Source organism: Pelodiscus sinensis, chromosome 1 (genome assembly GCF_052426305.1).
Source record: "Pelodiscus sinensis isolate ZL-2025 chromosome 1, ASM5242630v1, whole genome shotgun sequence".
Classification (NCBI taxonomy): Eukaryota; Metazoa; Chordata; order Testudines; family Trionychidae; genus Pelodiscus; species Pelodiscus sinensis.
This window is the reverse complement of record NC_143052.1, coordinates 348,372,099-348,392,953: the sequence shown is the minus strand read 5'-3', so window position 1 is coordinate 348,392,953 and position 20,855 is coordinate 348,372,099. Positions and strand designations below refer to the sequence as shown.

Here is a 20,855-nt window from a genome sequence, read left to right as displayed (position 1 = left end):
TGTTTCCAGGAGCATGCAGAAGCCAAAAGAGAATCGGCTTGAAACTCAGACCCCAGAGAGCTTTTGTGGGGCTGGCGATTGGAGGAAGGGAGAAAAAAAAAAAAAACTCAACGCAAAATATTTCTGTGATCACAAACTGAGCTGTTGCAGTCACTGAGCTACAGCGAGCCTGGATTCACTCCCTAGGGTTGCCAGGTGTCCAGAATTCTACCGGACAGACTGGAATTTGCGCTCTTTGTCCGGTAAAAAAATCAGAAAATACCAGACATGTGCAATGTCCGGCATTTTCTGATTTTTCCGGCTGCGCACCGGATGGAACCTGGCGTGGGCGGGGGAAGCGGTTGGAAGGCGGGGCCACGATCAGCGCTAGGAGCCTGTGATTGCGCAGAACCCTGGCGGGGGCGGGAGGAGTGGCTGGGACTCCCCCACCAGGCTTCTGCACAATCACAGGCTCCCAGCGCCAATCGCGGCCCCGCCTCCCAGCTGGGACTCCCAGCCTGGGAGGCGGGGCCGCGATCGCTGCTCTTGGTGCATCAGAAGCCTAGCGGGAGCGGGGGGGAGTGGCTGGGACTCCCAGCCACTCCCCCCGCCTCCTCCCCACTTCTGACGTGCCCAGAGCAGCGATCGTGGCCCCGCCTCCCAGGCTGGGAGTTCCAGCTGGGAGGCGGGGCCGCGATCGCCGGTCTGTGCCCGTCAGAAGGGGGGGCGGGGGAGAGGTAGTACTTAGTATCTTTTTTTTTTTTTTTTTGCTTGACCAAGTACCATGTGTCTGGTATTTTTGGGGGGACCATCTGGCAACCCTATCGCTCCCCCCTCCCCAAATGCACACGGGGCCAGTTATACGGCACAGCAGAACCACGCTTTAAAGCTGCTGCAACCTGCATTGACTAACTGGTGGCATCCGGACCGCAGAATAGCACCTAGCAGGCTCTGTGCCAGAGCTCAGCTGGCAGGCCAGGAAGGCAGGGCCTGGCCTCGGTGTCTCTAGGAACCCCCTCCCACACAGATCCATGGGACAGTCAATACGATGGCTGCACACAGCACACAGGGCAGGCTGTTTGTCCCGCTCCAGGACAAGCCAACCCTCCCTCTAAGCACCTGCCGCACTCCCAGCCTGGCCCAGCGGCAGGATCCCCGGCACAGCAGTGCCTCGTGCTAGTCCTGTGCCATTGGGACAATCGCTGTCAGCTGCCTTGATGCACCCCAGAGGTGGCTGCCTGTTCGTGGTGGGCACAGCCCACTCAGCAAACTTCCATTCCACGTGGTGTTTTCTCCAGGGTTTTCTATTTAAGTTGCTGGGGCCCGGTTTGTAACAACCAAGGATTTTACATGAACATTGAATCAAAGAGGAAGAAACCCAGCTGGAGCTTAGCCCCATCTGCCTGATGATTGGGCAGGGACGTCTACTAATCAGACCCTGCTCTCTCTCAAAGCAGCTGCCTGGAGGAGAGAGAGCATGACCAGGCGCTCAGCCATGCTCCAAACCTCCTCACCCCATGCCCTGCGTGGGAGAGACACACAGCTCCCGCAAGGGACCTTTCGGCTGCTAGCATGGCTTGGCATTGGGTCACCATGGAAACGTGGCCCTGAGCCACTAAGGGCTGAGGCCGGCGTGGGCTCCCTCTGCTGGAAGGGAGCTCAGGTACCCGGCCTCTCCTGCTTGGCTCTCCAGCCCGGCACCGTCCCCAGACATCTCGCCCTGGGTGCCAAGGGAGAGCTCCGGGAGGCAGGGCAGGGGGTCGCTCCCAGCAGCCTCGTCCTGGTGCACCATGACGTGGGCGGGGGAGGCCAGGCCGGAGCTGCCCGAGGCCTGGCTGAAGTTCTGGAAGCTGTCCCGGACCCGCAGGATGTATCTGTGCAGCACGCTGGCCTCGTCCAGAGGGCTGGCAGGGACAGGGTGGGCAGACAGGCTGGGATGCAGCTGTTTCACCTCCGAATGCAGGTGCGACACCGACTGGTTCAGCTCCGTGATACGGTTCCCCAGGTCTGCGAACGAAGCAGAGGCAGGCTGAGCTGAGAGCTCTGGGGCGTCGCTCCACGGACCGTAGCGCAGTGAATCTGCTTTTACACGGGGGGCAGAGCTGGAGTCACTCCACTGAGTTCTGGTTTTAACTGGGGGGGGGGGCCTGGAGCTTGGTATGGATTACAGCAGTTTGTCAATACTGGAAACATTTCTTCCCATGGGGCTCAAGAACCTTAGATAGTAATGGCCTGAGCTGCACTGTGGGAGCTAAAGGAGCAACTCCACTTAATGGCAGCAGTTGTAGGCTGTTATCCTTCTGAGAAATGGTCCACACTTTGCCAGGGGCTCAAGAACATGGGCCATCTGCATGAACCTTAGGCAGTAATGGCCTGAGCTGCACTGTGGGAGCTAAAGGAGCAACTCCACTGAATGGCAGCAGTTGTAGGCTGTTATCCTTCTGAGAAATGGCCCACCCTTCACCAGGGTGTAACACCTGCTTCCTCTTCACTCTCATCCTTCCCTTTCTTCACTCTATTTCCCCTTGCCCTTTTCTTCCTTCCAGGCAATCCTTCCTCAGCAGTGTCTCATGGAGTCTTACTCAGTCTGGCCCACCGTGTTGGTCTGGGTGAAGAGGGCTCTCCAGAACTTAAAGTCACAGAGTATAAGGCCAGGAAGGAGCGTGAGCTGCTGCGTATCACAGGCCATGGACTCCTCCCAGCAGCTACATGCTGGACAGAGAATAGGAGGGACCGAAGACCAGGCCAAATCCAGGGGCAGGGTTACCTTTCCTCCTGCTCTCCTCGAACTCCCGCCTGGCCGTGTCGATGTAGCGCTGCACCAGAGCCTGGATCACCTGCAGCCGATAGGAACGGCAGCTCTCCCCACGCAGGCCTTCATCCTCCAGGGCAGCATTCTCCTGAAGAGGGTGGAAACCAGGGTTACACGGGCACTTGCGATGCAGGGGGGCTCACTCACACCCCTGCTCACCAGCCGGCCGCCTGACCGTGCACAGTCCGGGCGGGTGTCATACACCCGGATGGGGTCTAGCCGGGCAGATGGAACTCTGGGAAGCCCTTGTCCCCTGTGGAACAGGCATTGTTTGGGACAGACTCCCGGGGAGCCCCAGCATGGCAATAAAGCGGCCTCGTTGTCAGAGTAGCTTTCTCCAGGGCTTGCTCTGCAGGCAAGCAGAGAGACAAGACGGGGAACTTACAATGGTGGGAATCGGGGGGAAATCCTGTTGTCTCTTGGGTCTGGAGCAGCACAGGAGCTGGAAGAGGCCCCTGGGGAAGGCAGAAGGACACAGCATCAGAGGGCTGTCGCTGACGTAGCCAGCCATCCCTGGGGATGCGACATTCAAATCTGAACCCAGAGCCAAACGGATACACGATCTGGAGTTGGTTGCTGGTCCCGGCCCCATGGAGAGATGAGCCCCAGGCGTCATGTTCAGCTCCGCACCGTTCTGGAATTTGGGCTCAGGCCCATCGCCCTTCAGAAGAGATTTTATCCCCTGGCTTTTAACTTTTAAAGCTACCAAGCAGGAGACCAGGAGCGTGGGAGACGGGCTGCTGCCCCCCCTTCCACCCCGCCCTGACCTGTGGCCAAGATGCCAGGAGCGCTTGGGGGGGACAATCTTCCTTCCACAGTGACTCTTCGCAGCCGGCGTTGGGTGCTGAGCAGCAAACAGGAACCTTTTAGCAACTGCCTCAGTTCGGGTCACTGCCTTTCTACCTGCTGATAACCAGCTCCCCAAGATCCCGCCCTTGCCCCGCCTCTTCCCACAAGGCCCCGCCCCTGTCCCGCCTCGTCCCACAAGGCCCCGCCCCTGTCCCGCCTCGTCCCACAAGGCCCCGCCCCTGCCCTGCCTCTTCTCCCAAGGCTCCGCCCCTGTCCTGCCTCTTGACCGCTTCCTTTGAACCTCTGCCCCTTCATCTCTTCCCCCGGCCACGCTCACTTCTCTGTCTCTTGCCCCAAGATCCCGCCCTCTCTCTCACTCCTCTCCTGCCTCTCCCTCGATTGTCTCAACCAGCTGCCTGTAGATAGGAGGTGGCCTCCACTCTGTAGGGTTGACGCAGTTTCCTCCCGACATCTCCTCCTGCCCCGTCGTCACCAGGCATTTGAGTCCAGTACCATTTAGGGCCCTCTTTTTGACCAGACCTTCCACCGAGCACCTGGCAACCCTCAACAGCAGGCGGACCCAAAAACTGGACTGTCCAGATAAACCCCGAATGGGTGAAAACCCTGCTCTGTATGTCTAACGCGGGCAAGAGTCTGTGGGGGGCTGCTTAGTGTTTTCTATTACCGATGCAGCCAATGCTTTCCCCTCCCACGGCAGCCTGGGGACGTGGGCACTGAAATGTACAAGAGATCCTGGAAGCGCTGTGCAGTGCAGATGGAGAGACAGGGCCGAGGACATGCCGAGCGCAGCTCCTGGGGAGTCAGCCCACAGCAAATAGGGTACAACTACCTCCAAAGGAAAGAAATACCAGGTTCAAGGGGGCTTTCATTCTAGACGGAAAAAGAACTAATGCCTGGAAACTGAAGCCAGACACATTGAAATGTGCCATGAGGGCCCAAATAAAACAGTGCGGGTGATTAACTAATGGGACAAACTCCCATTTTAGCAACTGCCTCTGTTTGAGTCACTACCCTTCTACCTGCTGATAACCAGCTCTCCAAGACCCCGCCCTTGCCCCGCCCCTTCCCACAAGGCCCCGCCCTTGCCCCGCCCCTTCCCACAAGGCCCCGCCCCTGCCCCGCCTCTTCCACCGAGGCCCGCCTCTTGACCACTTCCCTGGAAGCTCTGCCAATAGGGCCAGAGCCCTTTTGAAAGATGCTTTAGTGAAACACGAGTTATTGGGCACAGTACAGGGGTAAGCCCTGCTCTGTGCCATAGAGCAGAGCCAACGACTGGTCCACGGACTAGCACCAGTCCCTGAGATGTCCCTGACATCAGCAATGCTCAGGTATGGAAAAGGTCAGGAAACACTGCCACATTGGAATCACACGAGAGGTTCTAATGGTCCCTGCTGGCCTTAAAATCTAGTAATATGTGAATCAACTCCCTGAAACTGGCGTGCCAAGGGAGCAGTGCTCCATCTGCCTGCATCACGTCCTTCCTACACATGTCTAGGTCTCCTCAGCTCTCCTGGACAAACCGCGAGGGAAGTGCGGAGGAACATTTCCAAAGGAACAAAGCATTTACGTGAAACAATTTATGGAAACTTTCCTGAGGTTTCAATTTGTCTCTGGAGAAATGAAAACAGAAAGGGAGTTTTGTCCACTTTCCCCCAACTTTTTGTCCCTGAAATGGAGGAGGGAAAGGGAGAGAAAGTGAGACAAACTAGTCAAAAAATTAACACGTTTTCAGTTTTCGGCAAGGGGGGGAGGGTAACACATTTTTTAAACTTCCAAAAAAACCTCACCTTCATATTTTCATCACCACGTTCCACTGTCCAAAAAAAATGCATTTTGGGTTGAAAATAGATTTGAACAAAACAGTCAGCTGATGCAGCTCAGAACTGACTCTCTTTGCAAACGCTTCAGGGGTAGCCAAGTTAGTCTGTACAGGAAAAAACAACAAATGGGCTGGTAGCATGTTTTGTTCGTCTATACAGTGCCACCAGTCCATATGTTGTTTTTTTCTCTTTGCAAAGTAGCTGTTCCCCCAGGACGTGAAAGGCTGCTGGCTGGATGACCTGGTGGGTAAGGCCTTGAATGGGGACTCAAGAAATGTGTGTTCAATTCCTTGCTCTGCCACAGACTCCCTGTGTGACCTTGGGCAACTTACTTATCCCCCTGTGCCTCAGTTTCCCACCTGTACAACGGGGATTACGCTTTCCCTGGCTCACATGGCTGAGCTAACATCTCAGAGGGGCTTTTGTGCTGTGGAGACTCATTGCACCGCATGGACTGCAGAGCTGGCATCACCTGACTGCATAGAAGAGGGACTTCGGCGTGGGAACAATGTTAAATGGTACCGGCAGCGTCAGGCCCTCCCTGAAGTAAGATAGGTAGAGCTTGGAGCGGGCAAACTTCCACTCCACGTCGGCATCATCCTGCAATGCAAACGGGAGAACGCAGTTGGGGTGGATGCGGGGGCCAATCTCATCTCTTGCATGGGGTAGGTAGTGGAGATCTTAGAGGCCACGGAGGACATTTCCTCCAGCCTTTGAGAAGTGCCAAGTTCACCCCATGCTCTCTCAGAGCGTGGCCAGCTATTCTTGTGAGAGATTTGGACTTATTTAGTCTGCAGAAGAGAAGAGCGAGGGGGGATTTGATAGCAGCCTTCAATACCTGAAGGGAGGTTCCAAAGAGAATGGAGAGAGGCTGTTCTCAGTGGTGATGGATGGCAGAACAAGGAGCAATGGGCTCAAGTTACAATGGGGGAGGTCTAGGTTGGATATTAGGAAAAATTATTTCTCTAGGAGGGTGGTGAAGCACTGGGATGGGTTCCCTAGGGAGGGGGTGGAATCTCCATCCCTAGAGGGCAACGTCTACACTGGCACCCTTTTCCGGAAATGCTTAAAACGGAAAACTTTTCCATTATAAGCATTTTCGGAAAAAGCGCATCTAGATTGGCAGGATGCGTTTCCGGAAAAGCACTTTTTGCGGAAAAGCGTCCGTGCCAATGTAGACGCGCTTTTCCGCAAAAAAGCCCCGATTGTCATTTTCGCGATCAGGGCTTTTTTGCGGGAAAGACTACTGTGCTGTCTACACTGGCCCTTTTCTGGAACAGTTTTCCGGAAAAGGACTTTTGCCCGAACGGGAGCAGCATAGTTTTTCCAGAAAAGCACTGATGATTTTACATTAGATCGTCAGTGCTTTTCCGGAAATTCAAGGGGCCAGTGTAGACAGCTGGCAAGTTATTCTGGAAAAGCGGCTGATTTTCCGGAATAAGTGGCCAGTGTAGACACAGCCGAGGTGTTTAAGTCCTGGTTTGACAAAGCCCTGGCTGGGATGATTGAGTTGGGATTGGTCCTGCTTTAGGCAAGACTCGATGACTCCTGAGGTCTCTGCCAGCCCTAGGATTCGATGATTCTATGACCTCCATTCCTCCATGGGCAGCTGTTCTTGTGACCTACCTATCTCCTCCCCCCACATTGGAGCCATAGAACGAGTGAAATGCTATTTAACAGCAGCAGCCGCACACATGGGGCAGAGGGACAATTCCACCACTAGGGGCTGAGGCTCTGGGATGGAGGCCGGCTCTGTTCCTGGGCAGGGGCTGCCCTTCCAGGCAGGACTCATTGGTATCACAGGCATAGCACTAGCTGGTGCAACTACTGGGTGTCCCCAGCTGGTGAGTGGGGCCCAATCTGCCTAAGGAGCCCACCCAGGGACTCTTCCCCCTTGTTGAGCAGCTGGGCAGGAGCAGCTCGCTCAGTGACTACTACAAAACAGTGCTCTCAAGCCCATGGAGGCATGTGAGGCCCCAGGGGAAAGCCAGTTCTGCTGTGAGAGATACAGCTGTGCCCAGTGCAGGGTGGTCGGCAAAGGGACTCAGACCGACCCGCTGCACAGAGGGGAATTTCACTCTTGTACAGCACCTTCCACCACAAAGGGTGCCCCACGTATGCGGGAGAGGGAGATGCAGCCACTTCTGGGGTGGAGCACTATAGTGCTCTCAATAGCCCACAGCAACACGACGCACAACGAGGACTATTTTGATGCGGTTTGGGGGAGGAAGGAGGAGGGAGGTTTGGAGGAGGGAGGGTGGAATTGCCTGATTGTTGGTCAGCACCGGGAGTGCAAGAGAGAAGCGAGACAGCGTAAGAGGAGGCCCATTCACTGTGGGGCCGCTCGGCTTTGGGGTAGGCCCAGGCTGCAGCCACGCCTTGGCAGGGGGTTCCACGGCCCTCACCTCAATCTTCTGGAAGGAGTTGGTGATCATGGCGATAAGCATGTTGAGCAGGACGATGACCATGATGATGGTGAAGATCCCGTAGAGCCCCCGCCCCACAAACTCTGCCAGGATGTACTGGGGCATGTCCACCACCTGGTGCTCCTCCATCCCGAACATGGTCCAGAACAGGAAGGGGAACGTCTCGTTGAAACTGCCCGAGAAAGGGGCAGCAAAGAGCGGGGCCTGGTTACACGGGGAATGCCCCACGCCGACAAGAACACGCGACAGCCCCAATCCTTGGCCACACTGATGTCAGCAGCATCCCAGGAGATGCAGGATTGGCCTGTGTGTCCACTAGACCTTCCTGGGCAAGTCCTGGGGCCTGCAGGACCCTTTAGAAGGCCTCTGCCAGCAGCCGCCTAGGCCCCCAGCAAGGTTTCCTTGAGAGGCAACCTATAGTTTCACCCCATTGTTCCTTGTTAAATCCTCACCAGCCCCCTGCACAACCCACGTCCTCCTGAAGTGCCCAAAGACCCAAAATACGTAATCACACCCTCATCGGTCGCTCCCCACTGGGCTCCTTGGAATCTCTTTCAACTGAGAAACCAGGTCCCCCATTTCCACTGCAGGTGTCACCCGCACAGGACCCCAAAGTGCTGCCCCACGTGGCTCCCCGCTCACGCTACAGCCCCCATTCATGTCGTTGGCACATGAGAGGCCAGGGATCGCCTGGGCAGGCCAGGGACCTTAGAGCCTCTCTCAGCCTCATGGGTCACTTTCCGAAGCATCCGGCCCGGCTCAGCCCTGCCCCGGTGGTCCCCGCAGTGCAGCTGGGAGCCCTCGGGAGGCCTGCGCGAGGCCGTACCTCCCAAGCCGCTGGGCCTCCTGGTAGTAAACGTAGGTGTTGTTGAGTCCGCACAGGAACGCCGTGAGAACGATCATGAGGATGAAGATGAACCTGTGAGAGAAGCCCAGAGAGGTCAGCGAGGCCGGGAGCCCCGGGGCCAGACCTGTCGGAGCCTGGCCGGAGAAGGTCCGTTCACAGTGGGGATGTGTCCAGCTCACACACCCGCCAAGCCCCCCTCCAGCCCCGACACTGTCTCCACCAGCCCCTTGCCTCTCTCGCATTAGGTACGTGGATGCTGTGGCGCCTGCCGGTGTAACCACGTCACCGCGGCTCTGCCGGCATAACCCCATCGTAGCCCTCAGCCACAGAAGGGGGTTTTCCGTCGCCGTGGGAACGGAGCTTCCCCGAGCGACAGCAGCTACATCACGGGACACGGCCCTCCTGTGACCTAGCCGAACCTGCACCTGCGGCAGGCTGCACAAGCAGCTGGGTCCAAGGGCCGGTTTTTCATACCCCTGCTCTGATGTCGGTACGGCAACCTAAGTATAGACTGAGACACATGCATGGGTCCGATGGAGCCAAGGGATCGTGCCAGGGCCACATGGATGGCAGCTGCCTGTGAATGATACGGGGTGCCGGCCCCCGCAGCTGCCCAGGACACCCTAATGGCCAGGTGGCAGGACTTGTCCCCTGCCTGACCTCAGGCGGGCAGGGGTTCCCGGAGCAAAGCAAAGGCTAAATTCTGCCAGGCCTCCTCAGTCCGATTTCAGTCCTTAGCCTCTGTCCATCCCCCTGGCGTCAAAGCAGGGCTCCTCTCTAGCTTGTGACATCAGCAAGAGCTGTCGGCACTTAACACCCTGCAAGATCAGACCTTGTGTGGGGGGGGAGGGGTTCCGGCCCCTTGGCCCAGACCCACCATCCAGCTCCGTTTAGGGACAGTCTGATGGGGCCATGATGGGGAGGTGACCTCGGGGGGGCAGAAGGGAATCAGCCCCTACCGGATCATGTCGTCGATCATCTTCCCGATGGAGATCTGCAGGGTGCCCAGGGACTCGTGGGCGGGGAGGATGTAGGCCAGGCGGGTGAAACTCAGCATGCTGGTCACCGCAAACAGCACCTCGGCAACAAACTGGGGGTCTTCGGGGTGCCACTCGTGCCGTGCTGCACACGGGGAGAGAAACCTCAGAGACACGGAGCCGGAAGGAGAGGGAGTCTGTGTCATGCGGCCTAGCGGGTAGAGCGCTGGGACTGAGGGACTGGGACTAGTCTTGGCTCTGTCACTGGCCTATGGGGCGAGTCCCTTTCCCTACCCTGTGCCTCAGTTTCCCCATCTGTAAAATGAGGATAATGCCACTGATTTGCCATGAAAGGCCCTATAAAAGCACCTCCAATTGCCATTCCAGAGTAGGAGCCACGCTCCAGAGCCCGGGTCGGGCTCTTCCAACCCCTTCCTCCATCCGTGCTTCTCCAGGAGGAAGCAATCCCAGCCGCCAAGGCATCCCCAGCCTAGCCCGGCTCACTCTCACCCATTTGCCCCCTGAAGAACGGCCTGATGCTGACCCCTGCTGGCAGCAGGGGAGAATTTCCTGCCTCATTCGCACACAGGCATCTTCACCATCTTAGAGTTCATGGCGTTTTCTTGCTAAATGCAGCTTCTCTGGCAGCATCAGTAAATACAAGGGTGAGGGTGAGGGGGGTTGTACTCAGAGCACCGCTGAGACAGGGGAATGACGCTTCCCAGCTTGCGAGGCCACAGAGGTCCCCACCCCATCTCCAGTCTAACGCAGGCTGGAGGATCGGAGTGTGGGGGCTGGGGAAGGAGCCAACGCGGGTCACAAAGCTGCTGTCCCCTCCAGCACCAACTGGCCTGCTTGCTGGGAAGAGGCCCAGGAGCGAATAGGCCACAGAGCTCCTCTGCCCCTGAGAGAGGGGGTCCCACCGGTGGGGCAGCGAGGGGGGAAGAGGGGCCATGCAGGACACCCACAGTGCAGCACTGACAGGCCAAGCAGGGGGAGCAGGGCCAGGCGAGTTGCCAGAGGGATGCCCATATCCAAAGGGGGCCCTCGGCCACTCACCGGCTCTGGTGAAGTAGTGGCACTCCGGCGAGGAAGGGTCCCGGCAGTGCAGATAGCCCCGCCCAGCGACCAGCACCCGCAGCGCGAAGGAGGCCAGGTACAAGCTGAGGATGACGATGTCCAGGCAGTTCCAGCCGTCCAGGAGGTAGCTGCGCAGCCCCTCGATCCACACCTCCTTGCACTCGTACCAGAAGAAGCCTGGGGAGGAGGGGACAGAGCGTGAGCGGCAAGTCCCCTCGGGCTGCCACCTCCCGAGGATGGCACAGAGGGATTCGGGAAGTGGGGGGGGAGGGGGCTGGGTAGGATTTGGGAGGTGGGAGGGGGCTGGGCATAGAGGGATTTGGGAAAGGGCTGGGCAGAAGGATTTAGGGGGCAGAGGGGGCTGGGCACAGAGGGTGGGATTCCCTGGAGAACAGACGGCTGGCACAGGGCCCAAGCCCCCTGCTGAGGCCAATGGCAGCCATCGGCGGCTACTCCTTACACCCTGCACTTCTGGTGTCCCTTGCCTACGCCCCTCCCTGCCAGGTGCAGCCGGCGGCTCCTCCCGCCACCTACCCGCCACCCAGACCATGTGCAGGGAGCTCTCCCACACGCTCTGGTTGCGGCCCAGGAAGACCTCGGGCCTTTGCTGCAGGACCATGGACTCCGCCAGCAGGAAGACGAGGAACCAGAGGTAGGAGGCCGAGTGGAGCAGGAATTTGATCACTGGGATCTTCAGCATTTTGCCAGCCTGCCAAGGAATGCAGAGGCAGCGTCGCACCCCACAGCTGCAAGAGCCCCACAACTGCCATCCCCCCCAGCCCCACACTCCTCCTGGCCCCATAGGGACCCACCGAACTCCACGGGGCTCGGTACAGACACAGTGACTGCCTCCCCTTGAGTGGCCAGCAGGGATCCCACACCACCCCGCAGAGCTAAGGGAGGGACTCTACTAGCAGACAGCAATAGTAGGCTGTTACCCTACTGCAAAGCCACTGCTAGCGGAGGACACAACACACTTAGCCAGTGAATTAAGCAACCATCTCCCCTAGCAGACTGGGGCCCAACACGCCACCTAGAGTCAAGGGGGGGAATATTGAAGGAGCATGAATGTGGGAGGAGCCCGGATCTGGCGCAGATCAAATTCACGGGATACGGGTGGCTAATTCACACCCAGATTGCTGGCTCAGGGCTAGCGTGAGAAATCAGAATTGCAATCACGTGTCCACAGGCCGACCCAGATGAGACCCAGCTCCCTCTGGCCCAGCCTCCGGTCTCAGAGAGCCCCGCGCCACCTGCACCAGAAGGCGATGTAAGAACCCTGCAGTAGCCGGCAGGGGAGAATCTGCCCCGGTTTGGCCGGAGCCCACTCACCCGCGACTTGGGGGCCATCCAGTAGAGCAGGGACAGGAGGGGCATGGTCAGGAAGATGGAACAAGAGACAAAGAATTTCCAGAGGGTGTTGCTGCCGCGCCAGCCCGACAGGCTCCCGCACCAGATGGAGGACAGCACTTGCTGGCAGATGGGATGGGCAACAAACTGATCCGGGAGGGGGTCAGTGGGAAATAAAAGAGAGGAGGGGTCAGTGGGGTGGGAAATAAAATACTTACACCCCCTGTAGCTTTCTGCTGCCCCAGACCTTTCAGCCCAACAGCCCCCAAGATCATACACAGGCACTCTCGGTTGTAAGGAGCCCTCCCCTGCCGGTAGCATGCAGCCACCTCTGGGGTTTAGCCACTGCCTGGCTGCTCTACACAGAGGCTCTGGGCTTGGGGCGAAGGATGAACCAAGTGATATTCTGGTGGGATTGAGAGAGGAATGGTGCACCGGGAACCGGACACGGGGGTTCACCCCAGGGATCTCATTTGAGAGATGGTGCCCACAACGCCCCCTAGCCCTATGCCGGGGTATTGGCTCAGAGCGGAGCACCGCCTAGGGATGCCAGAGCCCCCCGGCTCCCTGCCTGGACTCACCCGCTTCTGGTTGTAGTTGACGGCCAGCCGGAGCCGGGCGAGGTTGGGGATGCCCTCCTCGAAGGCCTGGCTGTCCAGCTCCTCCTCCTCGCCCTCCCCCAGGTCGTTCAGCACAGCCATCACCTCGCTCTGGTTCCGGCACATCCCCAGCAGCTCCACCGCAAACTCCTGGCTCAGCAGCTCCAGGCTGAGGTACTCGGGCTGCAGGGGTGGGGACAGGCAGGGGAAAAGGGGAGAAAACCTGAGCTCTGGTCCCATCACCTTTCATGGCTGCAAGGGCTTTCCTAGCACTCTGTCTCTGGTCTGTCACAGCCTTGCCTCCTTCATTCCTGCTGGGGCTGGACCTGGTGACTTCTCGAGGTCCCTTCCAGCCCTGCATGTCTGTGCGTGTATGACCTGAGTCAAGAGGCACCATTTCTAGGGGGCCCTACCCATAACTGCACAAGGGAGTCCTCAGAATGTGAAGGTCACACATTTAAATATGCTGAAATAACTGGTGGAACTCCCTGCTGCATGCTGGTAGAAGGCAAATAGACAGGTTCAATAAGAGTTTCGGCTCCTGGAGTGAAATTCGCTCCAGTGCCATGTGGGACACTATGCCTAAGGATGTTAAGCAGACTAATCATGTAGTTGATACAATTCGTATCGAAAATGCAGAGGTGCCGGGTCCCGGACCATTGTTGCTCTGTTTCTCCTTCCCTCCCACTCTGCACCACAGAGATGGTACTTGGGGGAATGAGCTTCCTCTAATAAAGAGGCAGCAAGCAGGGGGAGCAAGTAGTCGAGCAGTGACTCGACTACCAGATAGGCCTAGGCTTATTGTAGTTGACTACTCTAGTCATCGCTTACATCCCTTACTATGCCCCCATATTCTTACGGAAACAGGAATACTTTGAATATGCTTTATGCAAAACAGGGCTAACAACCTATCATGCAAACACTTGCCATCTCCTGAGTGTGCATGTTCTATTCGTGTGCATGTACCTTTCTTGTATGTGAAGTTAGAAATATGAGGTTTGACCCTGTTTATTAATCTAGATTTTATAGTGAAAGCCATTAGTGGGCAAGATACCTCTCGCAGACCAAATTCGGCCCACCAAGCCACCAGATCTGGCCCATGGACACCCTGCCAAGACCCTCAGGCATGCAGCAGCTGCTGTTTTAAGCACAAGGCTGCTCTGTGTGGCTCTCTGCTCTGGAGGGAAGGGGAAGCTTCAAGTGATCTCCCCACCCCCAGGCCAATCCTTAGCTCCAGGAGGGCTGGCCAGCACCTAGGAACTAAAGGGTTAACTATGTCCCCTGTCCCTAGCCAGGTATCTGATCAGCCAATAACAATGCAAGAAGGGATTTCAAACTGGGACAAAGGCATTTTTAACTTTCCCTCCTTTGTCTGAGTCAGAACGGGATTTTCTTCCAGGTAACAGGGAGATGGGAGGCTGTCTCTCTCTCCAAGAAAAGTATTTTCACAATATGTGAGTAGAGTAAAGTTAGGTAACCTGTCAAGCTTTATTATTTCCTGGTTTGGGAATAAGGAAATGTCTGTGCTGTTAAAAGTGGGTTTTTTCTTTCTTTTGTAACTAAGTCCTGAGCCCTAGGGAGTCCCCTGAGTATCTAGATTAATTGGTGACTCTTTTCATCTAGCCACGTTATTATGCTTGCAACTATGGTATTGTTTTGATAATACACGTTTGTTTTCTTTTTCTAATTAACCTGGTATTGGTTCATTTCCGTGTCCGGGAAAATCTGTCTGTGGGTGTCTGCATGCCTCTGACTAGGGGGCAACTACCACAGACTTCAGCTTGTATTTTCTCTTTTCTTTTTCAAGCTCTTTGGGGGAAAGAGCTTGAGGTACCCCTGAGGTTTTTAGGGAGGAGGTTTCCCAGGCTGACCTCTTCCCTGGTTTCTTTGGAATACTTGGGTGGTGGTTTTATTCTCCAAAGTCCGGGTATTAGGATTTTGGGGAGAAGTTTTTGTACCAAAGCCTGTAGAGATCAGGTTTTGGGGTGCTTTTGCAGGACCCCACTTCAGCATTGATCGTGCCAGAATGGGAAACAGCCTTGTCACCCTGGGGGAGGCAGAACCTGGCACCGCAGCTGCCTGTGGAAGAAGGGTGCCCAGAGTGTGGAGCGGAGACCCCAGGCGCAGCATGGAGACCGCGGAGAGCCTGACCTTGAACTCGGGCTCCTTGCAGGAGAGGCGCTGCAGCTCTCGGCTCAGCTTGAAGGCGGTCAGCATGGCGTCCTCGCTGGCGATGGAGAAGTAGGCCCGGCTGGCAATGCCCTTGTAGGTGTTGATGCGGGAGAGGGAGAACTTGAGCAGGTCGTACCTGCGGCCGTTGCTGCACTCCGGGCAGGTGCAGGAGACCTTGTGGGGCCGGGGGATGGTGTGGCCTTTCCGTATCAGCATGTCCACGATCTCGTAGAGGTCCTTCTCGCAGGCCAGGGTGAGCGGCGTCACGCCGGGGGCGAAGCGGGAGTGGTCGATGGAGTGGTCGAAGAAGGCCAGGGAGAAGGACTTGATGTCCATCTTGATGCTCTTCTCCTGGTCCAGCCGCTCCAGCAGCATCTTCACCCCCTGGGGCCGGTTGGCGTCCACGGCGACCAGCAGGGCCTCGTGGATCTGGCGGAAGTCGAACCTGACGTGGCGCAGCAGGGCCCTGGTGACCTCCCCGCCGCCCGTGCGGATGGCCAGGTTGAGAGCTTCCCGCCACGCGCGGTCCTCGCCCTCGGCCTGCTGCCGCGGGATCCCGTCGCTCGCCTCCAGCAGATGCTGCACCCACGGCAGGTCCCCCTCCTGGATGGCGTCGAGGAGCTCGGCAGGGAATTTCAGCTTCTTGTTGACTATCTCCCTCCAGCTGGGCTGCTGTGAGGGGCAGAGAGTCAGCACAGCCCTGTGGGGGGCCCCAAGCCGGAGCCAGGGCTTCGGAGCTGGCAGGCCCATGGCACCACAGCAGCCGCTCCGTGGAAAGCAGCCCACAGGCCGCTGGTGCCCTGGTTGGAGCAGCGGCTCTGACAGCCTGAAGCTGGCAGGCTCCTTTCCAATGAGCAAAATTAATGCTCTCATCCGTTTGGCACGGGCTAGCCCCAGACGGCCAATTTCACATGCCCTTTGCCATATTCCAGTGGCTCCGAAATGAGATTTGTAGGGCTCTCTGGGAATTTTCAGTTGGAACAAACACCAAAATCCTGTGGGAACTGAAATCGCTGGAGCAGACTTCCAGCTCCTGCTCCACAAATCAGCCTCTCCGCTATTCCCCTCACCACCACCCGGCACGCACAACCGCCCGCCGCTCTCCTCCTCCGTCGCCGCCTTGCTCCTCACCTGCTTTTGGGGGCCCTGTGCTTCGATACAATTGGGACTATCCCAATGCTTAGCCCTTTGCCCCCTGCCCGACTCACGTCCGATTGGGACACGACCGCCCACCTGCCTGCCATTCTCCTCCTCGCCGCCGCCTTGCTCCTCACCTGAATTGCAGGGCAAGTCGTGTCCCAATCGTATGCAAGTCGGGACAGGGGACAAAGAGCTACACATTGGGATAGTCCCAATTGTATCAAAGCACAGGGCCCCCAAAAGCACTGGGGCCCAGGGCGGTCACCCCAATTTGCCGTACCTAAGCACAGCTCTGACTAGAGCACGTCTCCCCCCAGAGAGGCGCCCCGCACGGAGGGGTCTGAGCCCCCCCGTTTAGCCACCAGAACAGATCTCGCCTAGGAGTTAGCAGCAGGGCGGTACCGCTGGAGCACTCACACCCTGATCTGACCGGGTCGCATCTGGCGCTCAGTTCTGCTGGAGCAAAGCCAGACTCTCTCCACTGAGGCCTGCGAATCCCTCGAGGGACGCTCCTCAGAGCCCCTCCCTGCGGCTGTCACTCGGCTGGAGCTACCCAACCATCAGACTGGCTCACACATAAGGTCTGGAGCTTCTGGCATGCAGTGGTACTGTCCCATACAGGGAGTGGGCGGGGAGGAGCGGGGGGAGGGGCTGGGCTGGCTTGAATTTTCCCTTCTGTCCCCCACACTGCCAGCCCTTGCTACCAGGTAGTGGTTATTTTTACTACCAAGAGGCCCCCAGTGAGATCCTGGCCCTGCTGTGCTAGGCACTGTCCATACCCACAGCAAGAGCATTGAAGGGTTAACAGCTGAAAGGGACAAACCAGAGTGAGGGTATGTCTACACTACCACCCTAGTTCGAACTAGGGTGGTTAATGTAGGCAACCGGAGTTGCAAATGAAGCCCGGGATTTGAATTTCCCGGGCTTCATTTGCATGTTGCCGGGCGCCGCCATTTTTAAATGTCCGCTAGTTCGGACTCCGTGCCTGCGGCTACACGCGGCACGGACTAGGTAGTTCGGATTAGGCTTCCTATTCCGAACTACCAGTACACCTCGTTCCACGAGGTGTACCAGTTCCACGAGGTGTACCGGTAGTTCGGAATAGGAAGCCTAATCCGAACTACCTAGTTCGTGCCGCGTGTAGCCGCGGGCATGGAGTCCGAACTAGCGGACATTTAAAAATGGTGGCGCCCGGCAATATGCAAATGAAGCCCGGGAAATTCAAATCCCGGGCTTCATTTGCAACTCCGGTTGCCTACATTAACCACCCTAGTTCGAACTAGGGTGGTAGTGTAGACATACCCTGAGGGAGCTGAAGTTTTAGTCTTCCCCTTTGCAGACGGGGAGCTGAGAAATGAAGGGACACGACCAAGGTTCTTCCAGAGAATCGGTGGCAGAGGCAAACCCATGTCCAATAAGGCCCTGAAGTCAGGGAACTGAAATGCCTCCAAGGAGCAAAGCTGCCCCAGGCTGCTCCCTTGCCCACTGTACCATCAGCCCTTTTCAGAACCAGCATCGCCCCCCTGGCTGCTCGCTGCCTCTCTCCCCACTCAGCCCTGCGAGGAAGCACAGGCATGGTGGATGGATGCTGGCTGGAACCCCCTCTCCCTTGATCTCCCCTTTGCACGCTGCGAGGCTGCAGCTCCCTGCTTAACATAACACAGGAGCCTTGGCAGAACCGGCACTGACTTACACCCTGCAGCTAATTAACTCCCCAGGTTTAATTAAGTGCGTGTGATTGAATTCACAGCTTGGCTATTCCCCAGCCCCTCCCCTGCATCAGAGCCAAATGGGGCTGGAAACCAGCCAGGGATGCTCTTTAAAGAACAAAAAAACAAGTGGGGGGAGGGGTCTGAGTGAGGGGCTCCGGAAAAGCTGCTCAGAAAGGCCCTGCCAGAGACAGCAACCGCTCCCCCTACTCCCTCTTTTAAATGTCCAAGAGCGCGTCCATCTGTGAGCCCCAAGGGAAGTGACTGTGCAGGGCAGGGGAACCCAGGCGGCAACAGGGAGGAGAGGTGGTCCTGGCTGCCCAGCCAGCTCTGCTGCCCACATCTCCAGCCCCACAGATGCCTCAGTGCTTCCCCAAGACCTTTCCGACCCTTCTGCGTGCCTCTGCCCCATTTCTACAGCAGTAACCCAGCAGCTATTACCAGGCCTCGCCCCTGGTTCTCCTGCTCTGGCTTGTAGGTCCCTGGCCGCTCCATGGGGCCCGTTGCGCGCTAGAGCTGGCTGTGGGGAGAGCAGAGGGACCAGGAGAGGGCCTCCCACGAAGCGCTCGGATGGTCCCGGTAGCTGAGACGTGCCTTAGTGAGCGATCGCTGCCTGGCACCCAAGTGGGGCTGAGCCCTGGGCCGAGGTCCCTGAGGAGCAGCCCCCGTCTGAAGCGGCCCCAATGTGGCCGACATCGCTCCTTGAACCTTCCTACTGGGCAGCCGAGTTCACTTCTCCTCAGAGAAGGACACTGCCCTCCCCGCCCGCCCGGCCTGTGTGGCCCTAACGCCACAGGCAGGACAGGTCCCACGCCACAGGCAGGGCTGTTCCTGAGAGGGCTGGGTGCGCTACTCACCATGATGCTCTCCATGGCTGGCGGACCACTCAGCCAGGCAGGGCCGTGCCTTGCCTCGGAGCTGCCAGCTGGAGAGGGCTGGAGGACCAATGCCAGCCCGTCTCCCTCCACCTGCGCAGCCACGGGTGGCTTAGTCCCACCCTCCAGCGCACCGGGCCCTGCCGAGGAGGGGGGGGGGAGATGACCAGGTAAGGGCAGCAGGATGCACCGGGCCCTTCCCCAAGGACCAGGGCCGCTCCAGACATGCAGAGGGCAAAATTAACGAGGGCAGCAGCACTCAGCAACCTGCCCTCCCACACTGCTGCGGGGACACAACAGGTGTTTTTCTCTGCTTGTTTTGCTTTCCTGTCAGCATCTCTCTCGCCAGCCTTCCCGGCAGCCTGGCTGGGAGCCAACAGGCCTCTCTGGTGAGCTGCCAGAGGATCAGCTGGGCTACATCCCCCCAGCCTTGCCCCACGACCATTCCCAGAGCAGAGTTGTTTAGAGAAACCGCCACCGTTTTGCCTCACCGAAGTACAGGCCATCAACGGCCACTTACCTTTAGCAACCAAACGTGGCCGCTCGTGAAACAAAACATCCACTTAGAACCGACTTGCCACATGCCCCGGTTCCTTTGCGTGCGTTACCTTCCCCTCCTCTCATTCTTTAACTAAGCCCTGGATCAGCTGCTCCATTGTCTTCCCCAGGATCTGACAGGCCTATAACCACCCAGGTCTTTTTCACGCTTATAATATTGGCCCCCTATTCACTTTCTTGCAGGCCCCTGGCACTTCCTCAGGGCTCCAACTTCCTGAAAACCAGCAGTAACAGCCCAGTGACTCCTCCCTGACTGAAGGATTTAGTGGCCCCTCACGGCTGCACCCCCTCCGCCCTGATCTCTTTGCAGTTTGGGTGCTGGACACCTGCCCTTTTGCTCCCCTCTCCCCCCCGGTTTTACAAAATTGGTTGTGGTCAGATCAGTGCCAAGGAACGTGGGAGATGCTGAGCAGCCCCTCAGCAGTCCAGAGGGGGCTCGGGCAGCTTGGTTTAGCTTCTAGGATCTTAGAGAGAACCTGGGGCTGGCCCACAGCTGACAGAAAAGTGTCTCTGTGCGGACGCTGACTACACTGTCACCAGCTGCCCGATGCCCTGGCAGGATCCTGTAGCTCTCAGAGCTCTGCCTCTCTCTGAGAATACCCACGTTCTGAAACCAGCCATGGGTTGCTAGGTGTCCGGTATTGGCGGGCAGATTTAAAAGTACAGTGACTTTTTTTGGCACTTTTTTCCCCCTCAACAACTTTGGCCCTTTTTTTTGGTTCAACCAATTTTTCTTCCCCGCCATGTTTGGTATTTTTTGTGAAAGTATCTGGCAACCTTACAGCTGGGAGGCCAGCTGGCTCACAGGACAGTGCCCTGCTAACGACCCGCACTAATCCATCCTGCCTAAACCACATCAGCTTCCTGGGCTGAACGTCTCTCATCCTTGCTGGTGCCAACAAGCCACGTCAGCTCCCCAGAGACTCAGGAGGCAGCTGTGTGTGTGTTTGCCTGTCAGTTACCTACCACCCTCCTGCAAGTTAGAAGCAGGCAGAACTGGGAACCCTTCCAGATATACCCCTCACCAAGAGGGACAGAGATCTAAATACAGGGAGCCATTATTACATGTACTGAATTAGCACTTCTCTTACAGGCCTCTGAGATGAGGTACCCACTGTGTTAGGCACTGCACATGTTAATAGGGACTTCCTACCCTGAAGGCACCCCCAATTCATGAGTGGGAATCGAGGCACAGGAAGATGACATGGGAGGGCAGCACTGGGACCAGAACCCATCAGCCCCCGGCCAGCGCCTTAACCACAAGGCTGTCCTCCCTCTAATTCATTTACACATTTGACACTATCAGCCTGGCCTTGAATAAGGACATTAACTGGTTAACACACTACACAGCCAATTTCCCCTGCCTTTGACATTCACAATTTCACATCAAAAGCTATGAATGGGCATACCCAGCCCACTTAATTATCTTCATTAGCTCAGGTCCTACAATTGACAGGTAACTGCTTTGGCTGTTATATATCTCTTGGATTCTGTTATTTCCTCTCCAACTCATCGGATGAAGTGGGTTTTGCCCATGAAAGGTCATGAGCCTATATATTTTTGTTAGTCTCTGCAGTGCCACAGGGCAACTAGTTTTTAAAGTTACAGACTAACCCAACGACCCCTCTGAGACTCTCTCACTCTAAACAGTGTCTATAAAACACTCAGCGCTACCCCGCTGGCCAAGAGGGCGGAACAGTC

The 20,855-nt window shown here is 57.2% G+C and overlaps 1 protein-coding gene across 1 annotated transcript; it reads right to left on the bottom strand.

Annotated features, from left to right (window-relative positions):
• Window positions 1-732: 732 nt before the first annotated feature.
• Window positions 733-19,824, bottom strand: LOC102449723 (short transient receptor potential channel 2-like). The gene is made up of 13 exons (XM_025186435.3): window positions 19,117-19,824; window positions 14,852-15,544; window positions 12,683-12,883; window positions 12,084-12,248; window positions 11,286-11,460; window positions 10,731-10,928; window positions 9,654-9,816; window positions 8,674-8,766; window positions 7,827-8,019; window positions 5,894-6,021; window positions 3,177-3,246; window positions 2,747-2,879; window positions 733-1,986 (listed from the first exon to the last, which is right to left on the bottom strand). Exons 1-13 carry the CDS (start codon window positions 19,177-19,179, stop codon window positions 1,595-1,597), a joined length of 2,667 nt encoding a protein of 888 aa, XP_025042220.3. The 5' UTR covers window positions 19,180-19,824; the 3' UTR covers window positions 733-1,594.
• Window positions 19,825-20,855: the final 1,031 nt, after the last annotated feature.

Excerpts from the sequence above, each read along its gene's own strand:
- LOC102449723 (XM_025186435.3), bottom strand. The coding sequence starts at position 19,179 with ATGTGGCAAGTCGGTTCTAAGTGGATGTTTTGTTTCACGAGCGGCCAC. Across the intron at positions 10,929-11,285 it reads GCACATGGTCTGGGTGGCGG|GCTTCTTCTGGTACGAGTGC; the intron begins GTAGGTGGCGGG and ends CCTCCTCCCCAG. Across the intron at positions 9,817-10,730 it reads CCACTACTTCACCAGAGCCG|CACGGCACGAGTGGCACCCC; the intron begins GTGAGTGGCCGA and ends CCCCGTGTGCAG.